The sequence below is a fragment of the Orcinus orca genome, chromosome 9 (assembly GCF_937001465.1).
Source record: "Orcinus orca chromosome 9, mOrcOrc1.1, whole genome shotgun sequence".
Lineage (NCBI taxonomy): Eukaryota > Metazoa > Chordata > Mammalia > Artiodactyla > Delphinidae > Orcinus > Orcinus orca.
Genome location: NC_064567.1, coordinates 32,237,162 through 32,256,419, shown reverse-complemented (window position 1 = coordinate 32,256,419; position 19,258 = coordinate 32,237,162). Strand labels below are relative to the sequence as shown.

At 44.6% G+C, this 19,258-nt stretch overlaps 1 protein-coding gene and 1 long non-coding RNA gene across 2 annotated transcripts in view; one reads left to right on the top strand and one right to left on the bottom strand.

Annotated features, from left to right (window-relative positions):
* Positions 1 to 1,639: 1,639 nt before the first annotated feature.
* WNT2 (Wnt family member 2) overlaps positions 1,640 to 19,258 on the bottom strand; it is a 48,888-nt gene continuing 31,269 nt past the window's right edge. Inside the window, exon 5 of the mRNA XM_004269852.3 lies at positions 1,640 to 6,253. Within this exon, the coding sequence (XP_004269900.1) occupies positions 6,024 to 6,253 (230 nt within the window). The 3' untranslated portion in view covers positions 1,640 to 6,023. The remainder of the gene's footprint in view (positions 6,254 to 19,258) is intronic.
* LOC117201336 (uncharacterized) lies at positions 7,827 to 18,759 on the top strand. The gene is made up of 2 exons (XR_004483339.2): positions 7,827 to 9,862; positions 18,468 to 18,759. It is a non-coding gene; the product is annotated as an uncharacterized LOC117201336 (long non-coding RNA).

The window sequence follows — 19,258 nt, the reverse complement described above, 5'->3', positions numbered from 1 at the left end:
CTAAACAGAAATCCAGTTTGGCCCATGAAAAATTGTCAAGTGAAAGAAGACAGGCTTTCTGCTTCCTTCCTTTAGCCAGTTGTCATCTGCCCCAAGGTCTCCAGCCCACTGAGGTGACCCTTCATTTTGTCCATCACCCAGCGTCTTTCTTCCTCCACTCTACCCCACCTTGCATCCAGCACACGCTGGCCCTTTCCCATCTTCGTTGGCACATGTTGGACAACTCTCTGAATTCCTTCACTCCACTAAAATACCACCCACATGAGTCTAGGCAGTGTGTGTGTGTGTGTGTGTGTGTGTGTGTGTGTGTGTGTGTGTGTGTGTGCGTGCAGTGAACAACCGGTAGCTGGTAACCCACCCAGGCTCTCCACTGGAAAGTCTCGCCATATCTGCTTGAAACTCAGACTTTCTCCATTTTGCAGCGACCCCTCTTGACTATTACCCCTCTTCTGTCCTGAAAAACTCAAAATCACTCAACTATTTTAGGCAGAGCTAGAACGTTCTCACTCCTCCAGCTCCAGGCCATATCTTGGGCTTTTTGTCCCTGAGGGTTGTGAAACTGAGGAGTTCCTAAGAAGAATTCAGCCTCCAACTTCTGAAAACACACTGCCATTTTACTAAGAGGACTTGAAGTGTTAGATCTTTGGTTCTCACCCGGGAGCGGTTTCACTATCACCCGTCGCTCCCACCACCCCACCTGGGACATCTGGCAATGTCTGGAGACACTTCTGGTTGTCACACTAGGGAGCATGGTCCTGGCATCCAGTGATTAGAGACGAGGGTTGCTTCTAAAGATCCTACCATGTGCAGGACAGCCCTGTCACACAAAAGCTTAGATAAAAAGGGAATTGCACTGACAGTGTCTGGGCAAAGAATATTTCGGGGAAATGCCCTTTGAAAAACACACACAGACACATGTGTTGTGTCACCACCTCTTCTTCAAATCGTGCAAGTGTGGGAGTTTCTAGGAATGAATCCTAGAGGGGCCAGGAGCAGCCTGACTAGGGGGCTGGTCACCTTGGGGTGCTTGACGTACAGTCAGCACCTTGTTTAGTCAGGTCACCCCAAAATATAGCTCATCAAGGAAGAGAAAATGGGGGGAGGAGTGGATTTCCCTTGCTGTGGGAGAGTTTATTTCCATTTTCTGAGCTTTTGCTGCTTGTATGTAAGTGGCATATACCATCAGGATGCACAGATCTCAATGAAGGGGTGAGGGATCTTGTATGTTTTTAATCAAGCTGAGAAAAGAAACATTTAGCTGAGAGCAAGCACTTATCTGGAAAATAATATGGAGAAGTTGATGGGGATGCGTCTAGCTGCTGTGGAGAGACACTGAACTTATAAACGCTGCCAAAGCATGCTGGTGCCAAGAGGGGGCAAGCACTTAGGTGGCAACCACAGGAGAACACAGGTGAAAACCTGGGGTAATTTTTCAATCTAGAGTATGTCTTACCTGTGAATTGTAGTTATCAGTGAGGTAAGTCAATTGCCTTCCCTGAAAATCTTTACATACTTGAAAGACGCCTCTTAATCAAGTTGTGTTAAGGGTGGTCCTGAGAAAAGACGGTTTCCGTAACCTGAAGGGATTTCTTTTCACCAGAGGGTTTGGCAAGACTATCGCGAGTTTAGAATAACAAAGTCAACACCGAAAATTCGCTTTATTATATTTTGATTTCACAGAAGATGTAGACTTGTAAATAACAATAGTTCTTTGTAACAATCTACGTGACACTTTTATTAGCTGGTGGAAGTGGGAGGTTTGGTTAAACAAGAAATCCATGTGAACCTCAGGAAAAAAAAAACGAGAGCTGGAACAACTACAATTTAGAAAAATAACGATCATGTTGGGCTTTGCAAACCACCTGTCACCTTGCTGATCCCCAGAAAAATGTAAAGAACATTCTCATGGATGAGTGAAAATTTTCTCTGCCTAGGTAAGGATAAGGTCAAAATCAGCACACCTTAGCTGTCAGCTTACACCCGCAGACTGCTCTGCAGGTCAGCACAGACCTGACAAAAGCAATTTACCAGCTTTGGAACTGGGAGGTCTATTTGTTGAGAGTACAACTCTTGCTCTTAAGATAAGGAACTCAGGTTGAAGTACAGTAAATAGACAAAAGAATGGTTCTGGTCCATTGGACACCTCTCTGAGCCTTTATTTTGAGAGTGGGCAAGAGGGGAGATGAATGTTCTTTAACTGAGCGAGACAACACCGGCCCCAGGCCAGCCTTTAATAAGTGAGAAGTAATAACAAATATCCTGGCCTGAAAATACTGTCAAGCCCAAGCGCATGCACGGTCATGTTGGCTGCCTCTGAGAGAGAGGCCCGCTGTAGGTCTCAGAGAGTCAATGTAAGATTCTTTAATAAGTTAATAAGGCCGAGAAGTGCCAATGTGAAGTTGGATTTTCTGACTTTAAAGCTGCCTTTCTTTGAAAAAGAAACGTGATACCTGATGTTTTCAAGCATCATAATAACTCCTATAAAAAGGCAAATCGTCGTGACAATTGAAAACATCTCTTGAAATTAACCTTGGCAGCCTGGAGCAGAGCTAGACAACAGGTATGGACAGCCGAGCAACGGCCCGAGGCCCTAAGGCTCAGGGGCCTCCAGATGCCTTGGAAGTAGGTGCTGGGAGGGGACAGGGAAGCCACAGAGAAGGAAGGGTGGAGGTTACCCGCAAGAGCTGAAAAAGCCACTCTCCACCATCACCAAACTCAGCTGGTCTCTTGGCAACAGCTACCTGGCTCTTTCCCTCTCACTCCCCCTCCCATGATCAGGCCACGTGCAGATTAACTTGCCATTTGGTGGATCCTTCTGGGATGCCCATTTCAATCTAGTGACACCCATAAAAGGCAGAGCAGATAAGCAGTGTTCTACGCCTGGGGTTGCCCTATGCGTCTCCCACTCCCATCCTGAAGTAACTGTGGTCCAATAACAGGCCAGGGCCCCCATCCTTGAGGGGCACAGAGCCAGAGCCCAGTGTGGTCATGGCACTGGGGGTGTTTGTGCTTGAGTTTAAGCCATTTGAGGGGATAAACTGGTCTCTTTAAGGCAGGGTGTTAATGCTTTCAGAGCATGAGGCACTGTCCAGGACGCTGTAACTAGAACGCACATTGAAAAGGGTGTTCAGTCGGCACCACAGACCAATTGACAGAGGCAAATCTATTGAAGAAAAAAACCCATTTGCTAAGTCTGAGAATCATGTGCAATTATATCTTTATTTAAGAAAACTACAGTGAACTAGTGAAGATCTCCTGCTGTGTGGAACGTCTTCAGAAATGGCAGAAAAATCAATAGGCATCATCTTGAGCTTAGAAAACTTCCACTTATAATAAGATATTTACCGGGAGGGAATTTGTAAGGGGATTTGACCTGAATGGATTCCCTCATTATTTTATTTTGGGTAATTCATGCCATACATTCCCTTAAAAGCCTGGAAAATCAAGAGTTTAGTATCTTTTAGAGTCATGAAATATTGATCCTGTACCAAACCCTAAAGAAAATAAGTTTGAAATTATCTTCACCTTTTTAAAAATTTGGAGATTTTCTCTTTCAGAAGTAAAAGCAGATAAAAATATTTCACTCTCTTATTTTACTCTCCACAGTGGCTTCATCTACTGCCACTGAAGATGGCTGCCATAGTCTCTCTTACAAAATAGGACAATTTATGCAGCAAGAGGCAGTGTATGAGCAAGGGGACATGGACATGCCTTGTCCCCTTGCTCCTTATCAGGAAGGATGCATTTCAGCATAAGAAGAGAGTCAGATCTAAGCATGCCAGGGATAAACAAACAAACAAACAATGAACATCCCCTCAAGACACTAAAATTGCTTAGAATCCACCAAGTTAATTCTGAGACAAACTAGTTTCATTTAATAGATAAAGTGCTTAACTTTCTTGAAGACTCTTAGAGTGTGGTCCTGTTTTTGGGAGTATCGGGGTAACGGCTGGTATTTGTACAGATTCCTTCACTTCTCTTGGTCTCAGTTTCCCCAGATACAGGCTGAGGGGAGCTAAGATGTCCTCTAAGATCCTTTCCATGTCTAAATATATCCATGGATTTATGACTTCACAGTTCATCCAGCAGGAAGGGGGGCTGATGGCTTTGGGACCCCCAAGAAAGTCCCTCCATCCTCCCACAGCAAGCTTTAGTGTAACTAAGACTGAGCTCCCCTGTTCGGCCTCCCACTCACCCCCCCTCCCCACTCCCAGACCCACACTGGGCTCAGAGCAGCCACCACCACGCTCCATCCTCCCACCCTCTGAATCCTTAGAATAAAAAGAAGGAAGAGCCACTTTGGAAAAATTAGACAATTAATTTTAGGGTTTGGGAGTGAGTGAAAAGAGGTGAATTCTGTCATTTTTAAGAAAGCTAGGAGGCAAATATCATTATGACAAAACACTCCAGAGGGTTGATTTCCAAGAGGCTTGGTGTCAATGTCCTGCTCTAAATCAAGGGTAGAGAACCTGAAGGCCAAAGTATCAAAGGGTAAGCAAGCAGCAGCAATGTGACACCAGATGCCTGTAACGAATCATCCTGTTAGTTAATGTAGCTCTGTGAAGAGATCACATTTAGAACTAGAACCTAACTGGAGGGGGGGAATGAGGAGTACCTTCGGGTATTTCACCTTTCTTTCATCTGATACAACGGGGCCGGCAGCCTCTCCATTTTCCTTGGATGTCATCTTTCGGTTTAGGGCAGAAGCCAGCCACAATTTGCATATCGATGTTCCCATAATTACAGCTGGGTCCCTTAAATATAGTCTCCAAGTTACAATTTGTTTGCAATATAATACACTAGGGTTACCAACTTTATAAGCAAGGCTATGTGTTATTTGCTTTAGGCTATGGTATCTTGTCATCTTGTAAGCGTCAAATGAACACAATTAAATATGACAGGTCTTTACAATGTGCTTGAAGGGCGACAGGAACTAGTTGATGCCCCTTTGCGCACACGGCCGACTTCTTTTAGTTGTCCACTTATGGTTGGAGCTGTCCAGGCATGACCTCGCTCTGGAAACCTCTCTGTCAGCATTTTGGTTCCCTGGTCTTGTCATCCCCAAAGTTTTCATTCTTAAAGGCATTTCAGTTACAGAATTCCATGGGCCACAAGCATCACACCAGGTAGGAATTTCATTCCCCCCCTTCCCCCTTATCTGTACAGTTGTGTTTTCTGACATTCCACTCACCACTCATGGAGGTTACTTTCCTCCATCTTCACCCAACAGTTACAGAATACTGCCAGCTCATCAGTTTTCTTTTAAATTCCCTTCAGATTCTAAGTGATCTCATTCCCTAAAAAGTTCTTTATATTGAGTGGACAGTAATGCAAAGCAATCACTTTCTGAGGCTTTTGCTATTGCACAGACTCCAAACTGTACCAAAGGACAACAGACCCACCTTGTCACATCAGATTTTAATATGGCAGCAAATGCCTTGAAATGCGTGCATTTGAAACCTAAAGTTTATTGAAAGCCATTTTTCTCCAGCCAATTACCAATCACCCCAGAGGTGGTGGCTGTGAAAATCACTTGATCAGGCAAAAGCCTTGCTTGGTCTTTTCAAGAATTAAAGTTAATTCAGTAGGGGTTTATCCTGCTTTCTATATTTCACCCTCCGGACAGAAGTATGGAATTTCTTAACTGTGAACATTTGTTGGAAAACACAGAGGAAGCTCCTTCGAGACACTCTTTTTCCCTCTGGCCAACTGTTCTAGAAGAGGAAATGTCTAGGTGGGTAGAGACAGTGGTCTGGGCCCACCACCCCTCCCCCCTCTAACAGCCCGTCGCGACCAGGAAGAGACGTGCCTCAGGATGCCGGCAGTCGGAGAAAATAGGGCATGCTTAATGTGCAGCGTGTGGGCCCCGTCCTGGGCCCCCAGGGAGCGGGAAGAGGCTTCCGTAGAGACAAAGGCCACGTGCCTAAGGAAACATCTCCCAGAGGGAACCCAAGAGCCCAGCATCCTTGCAGATCCAATGGAGTCCTTGTGGGAGGGAAGGTGGATGGTGACCTCCGCTGGGGTCATGTGGGAGCCGCCCAGTCGGGGCTCTTCGGGGCCTTGCACGTGTGCACATCCAGGGCCTCCAGGCAGTCCTGGCAGCGCACAGCACAGCACCAGTGGAACTTACACTCGCACTTGGTCATCCGGGTGACGCGGGAGGTGTCATAGCCTCTCCCACAGCACATGACTTCGCAGCTGTCCATGCCTCGGGAAGTCAGGTTGCACACACGGCCTGCTGTACCCGGGGAGCCTGGAAGACAAGCCAGGGGGTGTCACTGAAATGGTGTGGGTGGAACACAGTATGCTTCGAGAGGAAGAGTTACGTTGTCATCCTCCAGGACGGGGCCCGGATGCCACCTCACCACATCCCGGGGCTGTGCCACCAATTCTGTGGGCCCAGGAGCACGTGTCAACCCTGGGGGCAACAGCAGTGAGCACCCTGTCCAGGAAGAATGGACGTGAAGCTTTGGAGCTGCCTTGGACATCCTGACTCCAGCATTCCCGCTTCTAAGTTGGATAAGCTTTTCAGATTATCCTTACCCAGCCTCAGATTGATGGGTCACTGAATGGGCAAGGCCAGGTCAGGATGAAAGAAGGAGCCACACTAGTCCTCTCTCTCCCAGCCTTAAATCACATTAAGGAAGCAGTGGTCAGAGTTAGCTCTGTTGGAATTTGTTGGGGCATGGAACCCTCCAACGGTGGGGATTTTGTCTCCCCGGACTTGATTACACTGGCTTATTAGAAAGACAAGAGAACTCTGGTTGCCGAAGGGCAGGTGTGGGCATCATTTGTGTAAGGCCTTGAGGAGGGAGCAATGCCCAGCCTGGTTTATCTTCCATGCTTTGGTCTAGTGGGTCATCTAGATGTGTGTGAGACACCTGGTTGAAGCCAGGATTCTAGGTCTTTGATAAACAAAACTGGTGTTAAAAGCCTGTTAGAAATGACTAGTGGACATTGTCTTAGTTAATTAGGATGATGCTTGCTGTTTGGCAATTCATATTTATGTATTTGTTTCTCAAAGAATCTCAAAGCTAGGAAGCCTCCTTTTTTTTTTTTTTTTTTTTTTTTTTGCGGTACGCGGGCCTCTCACTGTTGTGGCCTCTCCCGTCGCAGAGCACAGGCTCCGGACGCGCAGGCTCAGTGGCCATGGCTCACGGGCCCAGCCGATCCGCGGCACGTGGGATTTTCCCGGACAGGGGCACGAACCCGTGACCCCTGCATCGGCAGGCAGACTCTCAACCACTGCGCCACCAGGGAAGCCCTAGGAAGCCTCTTAATTGTTCTTTTCTTGGGGAGGCACCCAGAGTTCTTTTACAAGAGCCTTATCTGGTAACAGAACCAATTGTAATGGACATTTTTAGAGAGTCTGCTCAGCTTACAATGATCTTTTCTGCACAGAGCAGGGCGCCTGGCAGCCATGGTGAACAACGTGACCCTGCTCTCTTGGCAGCAGGTGACTGGGCCAGGGGTGAGCACCGGACTCGAGCCGGGCCAATGAGGTAGATTTCCCTGAGGATTTGTGGTTCTGATGGGGACACTTAGTACAAATTCCAAGTACAAACACAGCAGCCATTGGCAGCCATGTACCATGATGAGGTCTGTGGACGAGAAGACATCACAGAGAGACGAGAACGAGGCAGATGTACAGAGACAGTGAGGATAAGACATGGAAAGAGAATGCTGCCCAGACCCTGGACTATTTTCTGAGGTCTGGCTGCATTCCAACCTTTGGATACCTCGAGAGACTGTATCCTTATAATACATTTCACCTTTCAGCTTAAAGCACTCAAGTTTCTATTACTTGCAATTGACAATCCTAAATAACCAACAAACCTAAACTCTTTATTAAAAACAAAACAAAACAAAACAAAAACACCTTTTATCGGGATGAAAAAGACAGTGGCTTCATTTTCCATTCCTCCATCATCTAACTAGGAATTTTTCCCTCTTCATAGCTCCTCTAGTGCCTCGTGACTCTGTGCTTATCACATTCCACCCTGTGTTCCAATTATCTATATAAATGTCATGTTGCGCTGCCTGTCAAGAATGACCAAGGAAGCAGCCAGGTTCAGGCAGGGCATGGGGTCAAGAAGAGGGGTAGGGGGGGCAGGACTTGCTCTGCGTGATCAGACCACTGACAGCAGGAAGACAGGCAGGGCAATTTCATAAGGACAGGAAGGACGGCAAAGGGCCGGAGTCAGGGTGGCGGGTGGGTTAGCCAGGGATGACCCTGAGCCTACATCGTGTGCTGAAGAAGCAAAGCGTTGGAAGAGACAGCAGCTGGGCCTGGATTCGGGGCAACCATCGGGACAGTAGTCAGAATCCCTGACTGTGCAAAAAGGCCTGGCTGCCACATGCTGCCTCTCTTAACAGCAGACTCCTTTACTTAATTCAGTAAATATTTAGCGAACGCAAACATGTGTGAGACACTGTGCGGCTACCTGGGGCTTCTGGCGGTGGCCATGAGGAAATAAAATAATTAGGATTCACTTCCTATTCTCAGGGAACTCATGATATAATGAAGAGATAAATATGTAAAGAGTTATTTCCACTACTTCAAGATAACTGCTCCATTTGCTGAAGACCTACTGTAGCCAACTGTAGAGTTTTGTGAAAAACACCACTGCAAAGCTCAAGACAGTAGAGAGAGGTTATTTAGGGCTTGGACAAATCAGGGTTCAAATCCTAGCTTTACCATGTATCAACTGTGTGACCTTGGGCACGTTACTTAATCTCATTAAGCTTCAGTTTCTTCCTATGCAAAACTGGGATCAAAACAGTTCCTTCCTCATAGGGCTGTGGTGGGGACTGAATGAGATTCTGCCTGGAAGCTCCTGGCATAATAAGTGCTCAATAAATGTTAACCATTCATTCACTTAACAAGTATTTAACAAGAGTGCGTGCTATGTGCTAGGCACAGTTCTGAGAGCTTGGGCTGCTGTATCAGTGAACAAAGCAAAGATCCTGCCTGCCTCGAGGAGTTTATGTTCTAGGGGGGTAAGCCAAGCATATTATAATAATGATATTTATTAGTAATAATAGTAGAAAACAGGATCAGAAAAGGAGCTGTTAATGGTTTTGTAGAGGAGGTGGCATTACACATATGATGTGAAGGATAGATAGAAGATTTGAAGGGGAGAATGGGGTGACAGGCATTTCTGGCGAGAGAGAACCTCCCAGCAGAAATTCAGAGGTCAAATACACAAGAGACTGCAGATTCAACGTGGCCGAGGCAGAGGGTGTGTGTTAGGCAAAAAGCACGGAAAGAGAGGTTGGAGCAACAGGTCAAAGAGTCTTCCTGCCTTGCTGCAATTTGGATTTTATTCCATGGTGGGTGGTGAGCCAGTCCAGATTTCTATTCAGGGAAAAATATGTTGCAATGATAAATCTGGAAGAGTGGCTTGGGGCAGGGAGGTATCTTGAGGCTGTTGGATTAGTCCAGGCAAGAGATAATGAGTGGAGACAGAAGTAGGACAAATACAGGATGGGTTGAAGAGGAAGAATCCCTAGGACTTGGTGACCCACTGAATTAAAGGGTGAGTTGGATGGTGGGGCGTGTCAAGTAGGAAAAGACTGAAAACTGTTCGTCTGGTTCAACAATAAGGAGGTAACTCGTGCCTTTTGATGACAGCAGCTTCAGTGGAACAATACGGATGGGTGCAGTGGATTGAAGAGTGAACAGGAGGAGAGGCCAGGTGATGACAGAGTGTGGGCAGTTTGCAAGAAGCTTGGTGATGAAGTGGACAAAAGAGCAGAGCTGCAAGGACTGATGAAGCTGAAGGTGGAACTTTAAGGTGATTTCAGGCCATTCCGTTGATTGGTGGTTTGCTATGCAGCAGGAGTTACCTGATAACGTTGTGTAAGTTTTCATTTATATAAAGTGCAAAAGTGGGGAAAACTAGTCTGTGCCATTAGAAGTCAGGGTAGTGATGTCTCTTGGGGAGGTGGTGAAAAGGGGCCTGAAGGAGGCTTCTGGAGTACTGTTCTCTTCAGGGTCCTGATCTGGGCACATGTTACCTGGGGGTGCTCATTTGAGACAGTTCGCTTAGCTGTACACATGTGGTACATGCCCTTTGCCGGATGCATTTTATATTTCAATAACAAGAAGAGAAGGGGGAAGGGAATGAGGAAGAGGAACAGGAGGCAGCAGCTAAGGCCACAGACGCGAAGACTTAGTGGAAAAGTGTTCACCGCAGCTGGAGGGTAGTGCTCAAAGCGGGCAGTGGCAGGAGATGAGCTAGTGAGGTGGGCAGACGCTGCCTGTGAAAGGCCTTGTGTCACAGGCCAAGGGGTTTACGTTTTAACCAAGGGCAGAGGAATGCTATTGAGAGTTATTACACAAAAGGGAGACATGATTTGACTTGTACTTCAGAAGAATCACTATGGGTGACTGGATTGAAGGGGGCCAGGGTGAAGGCCAGGAGACCAGTTAGAAACCAATAAAGGACCCTGGGCAGGACACGATGTGGCCTGGATGGAGACAGTGGTAGTGGCAATGGGAGAGGTTAACGGACTCGAGGGAAGCTGAGAAGGCTGCACCTCAGGACGTGGCGACTGACTGGACAAGCGGCTGAGAGGTTGAGGAGAGTGGAGACGTGCTCCCAGGCTTCCGGCGGGAGTGCCGGGGTTTACGCGGGTGACATTCCCTGAGGTGGGGGACACCTGGGAGGGGCAGGCTTTGGGGGAAGATAACGAGCTTAGTTTTCCGCATGTTGAGTTGGCTGTGACTGTGTGCCACACAGGTAGGAATGGTCACTGAAAATCCTCTCTGGGACTCAGGGGAGAGGTCAGGATGGAGATGCCGATTAGGAAATCTTTGGCAGAGGTGGCAGCTGAAGCCTTGGGTGTGAATGAGACCCCTAGGGGTTGTGTGAAAAGTGCTCTCACCTGCCATCTCAGAGGCAACTGAGTTTTTACCTTTTATGTGTTTTGTTCCTAAGCCCTGCACATCAATAAGCATTCCTCACTTCCACTGACATGCATTTATCAGAATATAAATACATTACCATGCAATTAGAATTCTTTATCCCCTTTGGGGCTATGGGGCACAGGGGCCGGGACAGGGAGGCCAAATGTCCCATTCCTGAATCAGGCTGTGGGCCTTTTACTGACATCGAACTCCGTGGTCTTTCCCTGGCAGCTTGCAAGCCTAAGGAGGTCGAATCGTGTGGTCTAACTCAGCCTGGACTAATGGTCCTGGTGGGTTTGGTCCCCCAAATGCAGCAAACTGAACTAGACTCCAACTGAACAGAAGGTTGTTCAGTGAAGTGGCCTCAACATCGTCCAAACTCTGAGAGGAGCAAAGTGATGGCCGCTGGCAAGAGCTTAACTAGGAAGTGGTTTCAGAAAAGGAGACAAAGACTCTGGCACTGAGCCTTCTCAGCAGTTCAGTGTTCAGCTACACAATGCTGGAATTCACGATGAATCTGAGCCTACCACTCTCCACTGGCTGCCCAAACAGGGCATAATGAAGGCCCAGAAGAAAATGTGAGATGGGTTTTTGAAGGTTGAGAGCCACTGATGTGAGAACGCTGTGGGGTCGCAGCCTGGAGCAGCAACGGCCCCTCTGAGGAATCAGCGGCGCCAGGATGGGCCAGCCGAGGGGAGGACGAGGCTGCTTAGTGAAGGACTACAAACTGGCCCTGCTTTGGGGTTTGGATCTCATTAGATCTGATGACAGACTGCAGGGAGGAAGGGCAGTTTTGACACTTGCTGCCGTTTGAGGAGAATATAGAGCCATTTCATCAAAACCCTGAAAAGAGAGTTTGCCAGAGTACAGAAGCTACACAAAACTTGTTGGTATTGCTTCCTGTATTGAAATTATAATAAGGACTTCCCATTAGCCTTTGCAAGACAGAAAACATCACCATCACCATTATTCTTGAAATAAAAAGAATCAAGACTATACGTATATATATATATATACACACACAAGATTATACGCATATATGTGTGTGTGAGAGACAGAAAGAGAGAGCGCTCACATGTGCTTTATGAAAAGGAGCCACTGAGTTTTATGACCTGGCTGCTTGTTTAGTTCTGAATATTTGCGACATATACTTTTAGATCTCTTTTTCTAAATAATATACCAACTTATTAAGTAATGAGTCACTCATTAGATGATCTGATGACCCCACCTAGGCCATAACAAGAGCCCTGGGGAAATAAAGCCAGCTACACCTACCAGAAGAGCCAGTTTTCACATTTTCAAAGCCAGAGAGAGCTGAAGTTCTTCCATCCTTTCTTTTCTTCTCTTTTTCCCCTCTTCTTTCTTTCTTTCCCCTCTACCTTCTTTTTTATCCTCTTTCTCTCCTTTTTGTTCATAACTGGGGCCAATATTTGTGGAGCACTTACACAGGCCGGGCCCTGGGATAAGCCTTTGCCTGTATTATCTCATTTAATTCTCATAAGTGCTTTTAAAGTAGGTACTATTATCATCACTGTTTTGGAAATGAGGAAACAGAAGGTCAGAGGGGTTAAGTGACTTGCCCGAGATCACACAGCAAGCAGGTGGCAGGGTCAGGATTTGGAGATGGAGCTCTTGACCTTGTGATTTGGTCTCGTGTCCCGCCAGGCCCCAGAAAACAGGCTCATGTGTAACAGTATGTGATCAGTGCTTTAGCAGATTTCCTGTTCTCTCCCTTCATTATTTTATTAACTGAAGAACTTGCAAAGGTCCTGACATATAACTCTTTTGGAGGGGACCTTTTCCTCCAATGCATGATATGCCGTAGACAATTAGGACACCGAAGTCTTGTGAGAAAGTGAACAAGGCTTGTTAACGTGGTATTTGTAGCTTACCCTGCATTTTTCCTGTACTGATATTCCTGTTGAATTCCTGGCACCTTTTTGAGGAATGAGACAGACCAAATACTTTGCAATACCAGAACGCACATCTCCAAAACACGCGTGCTCCCAAGTTCGTTCTAATATATGTTGCTGATGTGGCTACGACTGAAGACTCTGGGAGGAGCCGTCCCTAAGCAGAGCTCTCTGTTCAGGAAAGCCTATAGCACCAATTTGCATCTCACCAAAAATGAAATGGCATAGCTTGATCACTTACCTAGCTCTTCTCAGACTTCATTCTAAGATTCTCTGCGCCATTTCCAAATGCCAAATTGATCTTTATGGGTCAAATATTTGCATCATACAATATCTACAAAGCCTGTGTGGCTGGCTCTAAAAATACTTCAAAGGAGAAAGTTAAAAAATACTTTTGAGTAATGGCCCTAATATTAGTTTCCCAAATTGATATGTTAAATGGATAAACACATATTTAGATGCTTCAGATTTAACATGTTTATTTAAAAGATCATTTATATTGCTTTATAATGTTATTTCTTATTACACTTTGATTTACTCAGTTCACTTAAGAGAAGTGACAAGTTGGAAGCTCTTCTCCCTGACTTCCCTTTGCCTTAGGTTTGTGAAGTGTGCCCAGATGTGTGACCTGCCTGGGTACAGACCCCAATCCCCAGACAGTGTGGTACAGACTCAGGTTCAGCGGACCCAAACCTTCATCTATCATCTTCATACCGCACCGTCATTAGATCATGTGCCTAGAGTCAGTGCCCGTAAAATCCGGGCGGTCTATAACCACGGGAAGGTGTGGGTTCCAGCCAGATGGACCTCTCTCCTCCCACAGGTGTTTTCCTCACCCTGATTCACACAAGAGCTCACATATGCATGGGAAAAAAATGAAGAATCAGAGTTTCTAAATCACGTAAGTTTGGGACCACATAATGCACCTTTGGTGAAGCAATGCTGAGGGAACTTTACAGAATCAAGCATCCCATCCCCAGAGCTATAAAATTAATGATGGAGTCAGGGTTCCCAGTGCAAAAACACTTCTGTCTCCCCTGACATGCATCTTCCTGACAGCAGAGGAGGATGAAGGGCTTTTGCTAATAGTTCCCAGACCCACACCTCAGGGACCTGGAGAAAGGGCACTCGCTCTCTCGCTCTCTCTCACTCTCTCTCTCTCTGGATGGGCCTGTATCTTTGGAAATTCCTACCACTCCAGGCTGACAGAAGCCCATATGTTGACCGTTAGGGCATAAGGCAAGATTCACTTAAGCCCGTCATCCAATAGGCTGTTTCTCCTCTGGCTGACTTACACGTTGTCATTCACAACACAGATTTATTGAGGGAAGAAAAGAATGTTAAAGAGCAAATGTTAGAGACCGCACATTCATCTACTTGGAAGGCTTCCCCCTTCCTCACATCAGTGATTGCAAAGCTAAAAAGCAGGGAAGGACAATGTCTCTCCACTTATCTCAGAGGGTTTTCCTCAACATTTTCATAATAACTAGGACAGGTTTGACTGGCACAGGAAAGCATGTCCCATTAAATTAGCAAATCCTATCGTGGAATTAAAGTTGTTGAGGTTAGACTGGTCAAGGTTTTCCATATCTGGCACTAGCTAGCCTACCCAAGTTCATTTCCCACTGCCCTCCACCCGTATCCTCTAATCAGGCCGTCTCCTGAAGAGACTTTCTGATGTCACAGCCGTGTAGACTGTTTACTCATAAGAGTTACTCTCATCTGCTGCACTGGACTTTCCTCGAACTCCTTTAGATTGAAAGTCTTCCCATCCTTCAAGATTCAGGCCTACTTCAGCACCTGTCATAGAGCGCTCCCTGGCTGCTCCAAGCCCACCTGGACCACCTTCCTAAGTCCTATAACGTTAGCACGTCAGCCAGTAGAGCTCATACACTGTTTTGAAATGTTTGACGATTTCTCATGCATCTTGCTTCCCAAGGACAGCATTAGGTCTTATATTTCTTCTATATACTGCATAGTTCTCAGGTGGTCAAATATTAAAATCAATTCCTTAAAAATTAAGATCAGCCTCCCCTCCAGGGAGGGGTCACCCAGTCCCCAGGCACTATGGGAGAATAGACTACCTAAAAGCCAGGTTTTAATTCAAATTATCTCACTTGATACACAGAGAACATATACAAGAAGTGTGGCACATTTTTAAATGACAGAAATTCAAAATGACAACTTAAGAGAGTCTGTGGCATGAAGTTCAGGTTGTGTTATTGCAAACTTAGAGTAAGATTAAGGAACAATTCATTCATTCATAATTGAATCATGGGAACCTTAGGAATTTCTAGGTGACACACATATCTTAAGAGACCCAAAGAAGTTAATTTGCCCAAGACTACCCAATTAGTAATCAGTAGAAATAATAATAGGTAGCACCAAAGTCTCCTAATCTATAATACAGGGCTCTTTCCCTAGGAATATGAAATTTGCATATTTTAAAAAGAAGATTTACCACACTAGCACAAAATAGGTTTCAGGGGGAAAGCTTAAAGGAAGTAAGCAAATACATTATTTTAAAGTACTTAAACATTCTTTTGCTTGCAACACATTAATATGGTAATTAGAGATAATTTTTTTCTATTTCCCGAAAAAGTAAAGGATGTCTATTTGGTAAATCCTTTGTTGTTAGTAGTTAAATTATGTCAAAGATTTCAAAACAAGAAAATAAAATCTTTTTTTCCTGCCATTTTCTTTCTTTTGAAAGAAAAAAATTCCCTTTTAAAAAAATTTTTCACAAATTCAATCTGATTGTTACTTTCAACTAATTCAAATTAGGGTACTTTTTAGTGTATCCTAAAAGTATAGTAATTCTAGCAAATCTATATTCCAAAAGGTAATGCAGATTTATAGATCATGCCTATAACATAAAATAGCACTGGAGGTAAAAAGTATTTTGCTATGTTAACAATGAAATCAGATGAACTACCCAGTAATCCCACTGATAACAATAAATGAAAAAGGCCCCCCCAAAGAGTAAAAGAACTGAGTATGTGGTGGCAGCTAAAAGCAACAGATAGAGTCTGCTGCTGCATTTATGTGAGACCTTTGATCTCATCCAAGGAAATGGGCAGCCAGCAGCATCTTAAGCTCTGTAAATGCCCCACTAATGCACTTGAATATGAGGAAAAATTCCATTTAACACTTAAGCTTAAATGGGAATTTTCACAGGCTGTGTATTATAAAGTAATCAGTGATGAGTGAAGACGTGCTTAGTAATTACCTGTCAAAGGAAGATAAAGTTATCTTTAAGCTATGACACTGCACCAATATAAGAATCCAGCTAATATGATGAACATATTTTATGTTGTTTATAGCTTGCCATTTAATTCAATCCAACACATGTTTATGTACTAGATGCCAGGGATTCAGTGGTGAACAGACATACAGTTCCTGCCATCATGGAATCAGAATCCAGTGGGACAGACAGGAAAAATGGTGACTTAGAAGCCTCACCAATACATTTTTCATATCATTCTCTCCTGTTCTAGCACTTTTGAGGTATCAGCTCATGAAATTTCTACAATAAAGCTCAACACAGAAAGGGATGAATAACTGATTCTTTACTTTTCAAAGTGACAAATGTAAGGTAAGACCTTGTAATAGTGCAATGGAGTGAGGACTGAAACCTAAGAAAATCACATTCCTGTCCAGGCAGGGTTCCCCAGCACCTAGCCTGAGTCTCCTTGCCTGTCACCCAGCTGGCTCCTCCACAAGGACGAGGAGGCCTATGAAACCACGAGGGCAAGGACTGAGTCTGTCTACCTCATTTTTGTATTCCTGGGGCTTATCGTAGTCTCTGGCATATAGAAGAGGCTTAATAAATATTTGTTCCATGACGAGATGAGGGAGCTCAGGTGTCCTGGTGGGAATTGTACATTTAGTATCAAAACAAGGTCCACTGCAACAAAAAGAATAAAATATCTAGGAATAAACCTACCTAAGGAGACAAAAGACCTGTATGCAGAAAATTATAAGACACTGATAAAAGAAATTAAAGATGATACAAATAGATGGAGAGATATACCATGTTCTTGGATTGGAAGAATCAACATTGTGAAAATGACTCTACTACCCAAAGCAATCTGTAGATTCAATGCAATCCCTATCAAACTACCACTGGCATTTTTCACAGAACTAGAACAAAAAATTTCACAATTTGTATGGAAACACAAAAGACCCCGAATAGCCAAAGCAATCTTGAGAACAAAAAATGGAGCTGGAGGAATCAGGCTCCCTGACTTCAGACTATACTACAAAGCTACAGTAATCAAGACGGTATGGTACTGGCACAAAAACAGAAATATAGCTCAATGGAACAGGATAGAAAGCCCAGAGATAAACCCACGCACATATGGTCACCTTATCTTTGATAAAGGAGGCAAGAATATACAGTGGAGAAAAGACAGCCTCTTCAATAAGTGGTGCTGGGAAAACTGGACAGGTACATGTAAAAGTATGAGATCAGAACACTCCCTAACACCATACACAAAAATAAGCTCAAAATGGATTTAAAGATCTAAATGTAAGGCCAGAAACTATCAAACTCTTAGAGGAAAACATAGGCAGAACAGTCTATGACATAAATCACCGCAAGATCCTTTTTGACCCACCTCCTAGAGAAATGGAAATAAAAACAAACAAATGGGACCTAATGAAACTTAAAAGCTTTTGCACAGCAAAGGAAACCATAAACAAGACCAAAAGACAACCCTCAGAATGGGAGAAAATATTTGCAAATGAAGCAACTGACAAAGGATTAATCTCCAAAATTTACAAGCAGCTCATGCAGCTCAATAAAAAAAAACAAACAACCCAATCCAAAAATGGCCAGAAGACCTAAATAGATATTTCTCCAAAGAACATATACAGATTGTCAACAGAACTACCATACGACCCAGCAATCCCACTACTGGGCATATACCCTGAGAAAACCATAATTCAAAAATAGTCATGTACCAAAATGTTCACTGCAGCTCTATTTACAATAGCCAGGAGATGGAAGCAACCTAAGTGTCCATCATCGGATGAATGGATAAAGAAGATGTGGCACATATATACAATGGAATATTACTCAGCCATAAAAAGAAACGGAATTGAGTTATTTGTAGTGAGGTGGATGGACCTAGAGTGTGTCATACAGAGTGAAGTAAGTCAGAAAGAGAAAAACAAATACCGTATGCTAACACATATATATGGAATCTAAGGAAAAAAAAAAGGTCATGAAGCACCTAGGGGTAAGATGGGAATAAAGACACAGACCTACTAGAGAATGGACTTGAGGATATGGGGAGGGAGAAGAGTAAGCTGTGACAAAGTGAGAGAGTGGCATGGACATATATACACTACCAAACGTAAAATAGATAGCTAGTGGGAAGCAGCCGCATGGCACAGGGAGATCAGCTCCGTGCTTTGTTACCACCTAGAGGGGTGGGATAGGGAGGGTGGGAGGGAGGGAGACGCAAGAGGGAAGAGATATGGGAACATATGTATATGTATAACTGATTCACTTTGTTATAAAGCAGAAACTAACACACCATTGTAAAGCAATTATACTCCAATAAAGATGTTAAAAAAAAAAAACAAGGTCCACCCACTGCTATTGGCTGACATGGTGTTCCCTTGTTTTTCATCAGGTCACAAGCACAGCATTCAGAGGTTCTGCAAACCAGACCGCACCACAGGGCAGGTCTAGAACACCAAACTCTGTAAGCCGTGGTTGGAGTTGTGTGTTCCTTTGGTACTGAGCTGTTTGCTAAAGACGATTAATGTGGAAAAAACCGTGATACCCGAGGGAGGTCTTACATCGTTCACAGCCTGCAGCTCTCAGCCAGGTACAGGTAACCCCCGATGGTGAGAAAGTTCACTTTGAGCATTTCACTTTTACGAAAGACCTACATTGGTACCTGTTTTTTTTTTTTTTTTTTTTTTTTTTTTGGCTAACTGGAAGAAATCCCAAGAGAATTTTCGCTTTTACAAAAAAAGGTGAAAAGTGAACAAAGCGCTCAGCGTTTGTTTTTGCAGCAAGCTGTTAGAGAGGCAGCGCAAACCTGAGCAGCAGGGGTGACCCCCCATCAAGCTCCTCAGGACCCACACAGCATCTCAGCATCAGGGCGCCATCACTTTGAAAGGAGTCTGTGAGGTATTGTGCTTTATCTCAATTTATCTTGTGCACATATTAGCAAGATGTATCCTAAGGTAATTGCTTATTCGCTTTATACCATTTCGGCTTACGAAAGGTTCCATGGGAAGGCTCTGCTTCCAGACAGTGAGGGAAACCTGTATCAGGTTTTCAGCAACAAGTTAAACAACTGTTGAACTCCATTTGCTTTTTGTACTTGACTGGACAAGAGGCGGAGGGTTGCTTGTTTTCTACAGTGGGAGAAGAGACCTCAGGGTGACCTCTGGCCCAGGTCAGGGTTTTTAC